The sequence below is a fragment of the Carlito syrichta genome, unplaced genomic scaffold (assembly GCF_000164805.1).
Source record: "Carlito syrichta isolate Samal-C Ts95f unplaced genomic scaffold, Tarsius_syrichta-2.0.1 Scaffold154438, whole genome shotgun sequence".
NCBI classification, from domain to species: domain Eukaryota; kingdom Metazoa; phylum Chordata; class Mammalia; order Primates; family Tarsiidae; genus Carlito; species Carlito syrichta.
In genome coordinates, this window is record NW_007098534.1 from 38,728 (window position 1) to 44,541 (window position 5,814).

General features: G+C 47.8%; 1 protein-coding gene across 1 annotated transcript in view; it reads right to left on the reverse strand.

Annotated features, from left to right (window-relative positions):
* Window positions 1-273: 273 nt before the first annotated feature.
* COL4A1 (collagen type IV alpha 1 chain) overlaps window positions 274-5,814 on the reverse strand; it is a 68,788-nt gene continuing 63,247 nt past the window's right edge. Inside the window, exons 49-50 of the mRNA XM_021709034.1 lie at window positions 4,341-4,513; window positions 274-1,788 (exon numbers count right to left, since the gene is read on the reverse strand). Coding sequence (XP_021564709.1) covers window positions 1,707-1,788; window positions 4,341-4,513 — 255 coding nt within the window. The 3' untranslated portion in view covers window positions 274-1,706. The remainder of the gene's footprint in view (window positions 1,789-4,340; window positions 4,514-5,814) is intronic.

A 5,814-nucleotide genomic window follows, 5' to 3' on the forward strand; every position in this document is an offset into this window, starting at 1 on the left:
TGTGTTACTCATCTCTGCTCCCCTTGTCTAACCAGGGCTTGGGGACCGGCGTACGTGCAATGATGGAGTGGATGGGGTAGACCGACGGTGGCGGCCTGCAGGGATGGATGGAAGAACGCGAGGGAGGAACTGAAGGAGATTTCGGCAGAGGAAGAGACGGAGAAGACCCCTCATTTTTTTGTGTAATCATTGCTGTAAATTACCACCCCCCCCCACCCGGCCCCACCCGGTCTGTGACTTTTATTTGGAAGAAGTGCAAAATGAAAAATGATCTAAGGTAATGCAAAGCTTACAAATTTATTAGCAGCTTGTGCAAGAACGTTCTTTTAATGCTTCTGTGGCAATCCTAGCAACAAATTAATAAAAGCTTAATTTTTATACAAATAGTTTTATTACAAATTTGAGTTCTTCAGAAATACACATTTAAAGAAATTACACAAAAGGCCTTAGTAGTCTTAAAACCGTTTTGGGGAGACTTTGAGTGAAAGGTCATTCAGGCACAGTGGTGGAGACAGACCCCCTGCGATCCGTCCGTTCCCCTGCTGTAGTCTGTGAGCTCAGCTCGTGAGAACCCCAGGAGGCGGCCTGAACGGGCTTACGTGTAAAAATACTGATCTTTGGATTCGACAGAGCTGTCTTTCAAGCCGGGATGCAGAATGAGGAACACTAGGTGAAAGGAAGGCCTTTCAGGTTTGTTCTCTGAAGTCAAGTCATTCAGTCTGCGATTAGTGTTTAAAACCCTGAACACATTTAATACAGAATAAAAACAACAAGCTCAAAGTACATGTTTCACTGTAATAGACACCATATTCGTGAACCTGGGTTCGGTTTTTGGCAACATGTGATTTTTGGTTTAGAAGTGAACAATGAGAACTGATGTTTCACATTCAACAGCCTCGTGTCTGAAAACCTATGTCAAAGGACAGCACAGTCTTTTCAAGGAAGAAGAACGATGGAAGCTTCATTTTAACAGTGGGAGTTGAACTAAACCTTGATCTGCCTAATTGCTGACATCTATATAAATTACTAAAATATATATATATTTAATTTCCAACTACTTTTGGACCATCTTTATTCCACAGGAGAGTCATGATTTCTGCAAAAGCAGCTGCATAGTACCACACAGAGCAGAAAGACATAAATTTGGGGATCGGAGGATATGACTGACTGAGTCCGAAATTCCGTTTGGAGGTTCCAAAAGAAAAAAAAAAAACCCATTTTTACATCACTCTCATTTGTACAGACCAAGGGACCTGAATTCTGAAACATCTAGGCAGTGATATCAACAGACACTTATCTCTGGGGGTGGAAAATCAGTTATAATACAGAATGCAAATGGGCAAACAGTTACGGAAGGCACCACACCTCCTAGCACCCTTTGGTTGGTTCTGATGGCGTGCTCACTTCACGCATCAGTGCATTGGATTGCAGAAGAGACTGGTATTTTATTTCATCCAAAGTGCCACTCGGTATGCCACTATCGAAAGCTTATCGTTGTCTCTTTTTTCTCCTTCAGCAAACAGAGGCCAATGAAGCAGGGAGTGTTAGTTACGCACATTCGTATAAGGCACTTTATGGTTTTCATACTGGACAGTGAGGTACACAGGATACATTTCTAGGGTTCGTTGCTGTTAAACAAAGAAGAAGAAGAGGAAGAAGGGAGGAGGAGTAGCACCATGTTGTGACGTCAGCTGAGTCGGGTTTCATTATGTTCTTCTCATGCACACTTGGCAGCGGCTGACGTGCGTACGCAGCTCCCCTGCCTTCAAGGTGGACGGCGTGGGCTTCCTAGGACGCAACACAGACACACCATTGGATGTTGTCATGGGACACCTCGGCCCTCGGTCCTCCCGCCCTGCTGGGACATCGCTTCGGGCGCCCACTTGGTAACGGCCCACGGTGGTTACCTCGGGGCTGGGGCACTCGCAGCTCCGTTAACCCAGAGCGCTGCAGGCTGCCCTGCGCTGTTCTTGCCTGAGGCCCACGGCCTGCCCAGGTGCACACGGCTAGTTAGGACCCTGCTGGAGTCACCCACATCTGTCTGGCTCCGGCGACTGAGTTACTTCCCTCCACGCCACCCTGCCGGCACTGTCGTTTAACTTTGTCTTGTCCTCTCCGCTAGATTATAAACTCCTCCAGGGTGGAAAGAGGATGCTATTCTTCTTGGCGACCCTCTACGCATGGGGTCAGTATTCATTAACTGTCTGTTGAATGAAGTGACGACTAGCAGATCTGGAGTGAATAACCAGACCTCCAAATGCATTGATACGCCAGCCTGGGCGAGATCCTGTCCCTAAGGTGAACTGAGTCGGACAGCCAAACACCTCATGGTCTCACTCCAAGGTGGGAGCTGAGCAGTCACCAGGCTAGAAATAACAGACACTGGGGACACCAATAAGGGGGGCAGGAAGGAGAGGAGTTAGGGTTCAGAAACTACCCATGGGTGCAATGTTCACTATCTAGGGAATAGGCCACCTGAGACCCAATCCACACCACAGCACAATATGTCCATGTAACAAATACACATGTGTCTCCCTTGAATCTAACATTTAAAAATTTTTTTAAAAGGAAAGAAAAGTTATCCAGACATGGTGGCATGCGCCTATAGTCCCAGCTACTTGGGAGGCTGAGATGGGAGGATCCCCTGAGCCCAGGAGTTCGAGGCTACAGGGGGCTATGATCACACCATTGCACTCTAGCTTGGGCAACAGAGCAAGACTCTGTCTCAAAATAATCATAATTTTATACCCTTTGAAGGATTTATATGCAGATGGTCTGATGTGAAGGCACGTCCCAAATGCTTCTTGACCCTAGAAATTTTGCATTATTTTTCATCATCGGGAAGGTGAAATCCGAACTAAAATTGGTTCTAATAAAATTTCATTAAAATTAAAATCACCATACAGAAGAGTATTTGGTCCTAAAAGGTAGGGTGCTATTTGAGCAACTTTGGGTATACATTCTAGTGCTCTCAAATTACTTATTTAAATGAATGGGATCTTAACTGTGTTTGAGAAGACAGTTTAGTTTATAGAATAACGGTGCTGGTTTAAAAAAAATCCCATTGTTACCTCTCAGTCCTATAATGGGAAGCCCCAGCAGCTGAGACATAACCACATGTGCTCATGTTGGAAGTTGATGGCTAATGTCTACCTGCAGCGTTGATATCAAGTTTCCATTCACTTCTGCAGCCTCATATAAGCCACCAATAAGACACGTGGCACCAACAACTAATAGCTGCTACACGATATTTGCTTGTATTACTTTTTAAAATTTATTTTTAATGTTTTTAGAGTCATGGGGTACATGTGAGCCTTCGCCCTACAAGTAAATTGTGTGAAGGTGAGGTCGGGCTTCCACGAGGTGGACGTGGTGCCCCATGGGTGGCTGTGTGTCCCCGTCCCCTCCCTCCCTCCTTCAGCTGTGCCCAGCGTTGGCTGTTCCACCTTGGTGCTTGCATGCCCAGTGTTTAGTGGCACTTCTTTGGGTGAGCGAGTGTGCTGCTTTGCATTTCATGATCTAAGCCGGAAAGAGAGAGGACCCTAGTTGAGTTTCGTATGATTCTCCCTGAAAAAGGGGCAGCCTGAAAGGCTTGTCTCCAGGGTTGAGAGGTGTTTATTTAGGGAACGAACAGTAAGAAACGGCTGCCACTCCGTCAGCCTCTGTGAGGGCCTGCGGCCAGTGCCCCATCAGGGACAGAGGGATCGTCAAGGTGCCCCTGTCCACCAGGGACCCGTCCAGGCACCAAGTGTACTCCAGCAAGGTAAGTAGCCACCTGGGGGAGTTGGCCTAAAGGCAGAATTAGGGTAATGGAAAAGGAAGGAAAGGGCTCCCCTCTCAATTCCAGCAGCACTCATGCTGAAATTGATTTTTATTTACATAGGTTTTGAAAAAGTCTCCTTCGGCCACTCAGAACGTATACAACACAGACACTCAATTTAGTATGAAAATGACCACTGCTCCGTCCCTCCCCCTTGGCTGTTAAATACACAACATTCTAAACCTGCTCTATTTGGAGATTTCAGTGGCTTTACTTACAGTTTCGTACATTCACCCCCCCCCAAAAAAAACAAGACGACGCTTTTTCTTTTAGTTCTTCCGTCAACGGGAGAATGAAACCCATCACCTGAGATCTGCCTCTGAAAATTGTCTTGGACACCTGCCCGTGAAGAATAGCACCAAATGTCCGTGACTCCACGTGGAAAATAAAAGCTTCCCTAATGGTTGTTTTAGAGCCACCCTGGAGACTCAGCATGGCAAGGGGTCAAGGATCACGGATGATTAAAAAGAAAAGCCACAGAGGGGCTGGAGCCCCACAGCAGCCAGGCGCTCCCACTTACTTGAACATCTCACTTCTCTCTATGGTGGCAAGCCAGAAGCTGTAAGCATTTGCATAGTAGTTGCAGGTCCCACGGCCGTGGCACTCGATGAAGGGCGCGCTCCTGAACTCCTCCAGACAGGACCCGGGGGATGCCAGGGCTTGGCCGGAGCCTTCTGCACCAGCGCTGGTGTGCTGCAGGACAGACGTGGGCCTGAGTCAGAGACGCCTTCCCCAAGTGCCAAGGCAGGCACTGACGGTTCCCAGGAAGGAGCCAGGGCGTTCCCTCCGAAGGCCTCACGTGGTCACCATGAAACACACTCTGCGCCCAGACCCCCCCAACAAGTCAGTCCACGCACGGCTGGGGTGCGTAGCAGTGCTGGCCAAATAGATGGCCAGTCCAGCTTCATCAGAACTTAAAGAAGTGCTTACTGTGTATAATTTCTGAAATGCTAAAACCTGTTCTAACTTGGGGGGTGGGGAATGAGACAAGAGCCAGAATGGGCAAATAAGGTAAAGAATAATCCTTCCAATTTTTTTCTTTAAAAAGAGGGAAAAAAATAACTACTATTGGAACTGCTTCTTACATTGTATTTTGGTGTCAAGGATCCAGGTAGGACCTACTTGTACTTAGAAAGGAAAATCTTAAAATGAATGCTCTGTCAACCCACGGAGGACGCTACAGAAACTCCCCATGACACTTATTCCAGATCTGAGAAATGTGGATGCTAGAATGCAGAGTGGCCAGGGACCTTGGAGGACAGGGCAAACACAAGCGACTTCTAGATGAAGCCACTCTGGGATCCAGCTGTGATCACATAGTTTCAAGGCAGAGCTGAGACACGAGCAGGGGTCTCCAGACTCTCCTTGACCAGACCACCACCCTGACAACCCAGAAAAGCCAGACATCACAGCCCTCTAGAACATTGCTGTTTCTGTTTGCTCTTGAATTTGATAATTTACGGGCAGTCACTGTTTCAGATCTTTGTATGACACCAGACAAGGAATGCCTAGGAGACAAAGCTTTCCGGTGTTCTTTAACCAATGCATCTGTGGGCATTCTCTGACAGATTCCACTTAGTATTACTTATAATGACAGAGTCAAAAAATCCAGTCTAAGCCAGATGTGGTGGCTCATGCTTGTAATCCCAGCACTTTGGGAAGTGGAGGTGAAGGGATGGCTTGAGCCCGGGGGTTTGAGACCAACCTGGGCAACTTGGCGAGACGTCGTCTCTACACTGGATCAAAAAATTAACTGGGCATGGTGGGGCGCACCTGTAGTTCCCACTACCTGGAAGTCTGAGCCCAGCAGGTCGAGGCTGTGGTAGCCGTGAGCGTGCCGCTACCCTCCAGCCTGGGCAACAGAGTGAGACTCTGACCCAAAATAAATAAGATATAGGCTGTCAGCCGGACTCGGTGGCTCAGCCTGTAATCCTGCGCCTTTGGGAGGTTGAGGTGAGTGGATTGCCTGAGACCGCGGGTTCGAGACCCGCCTG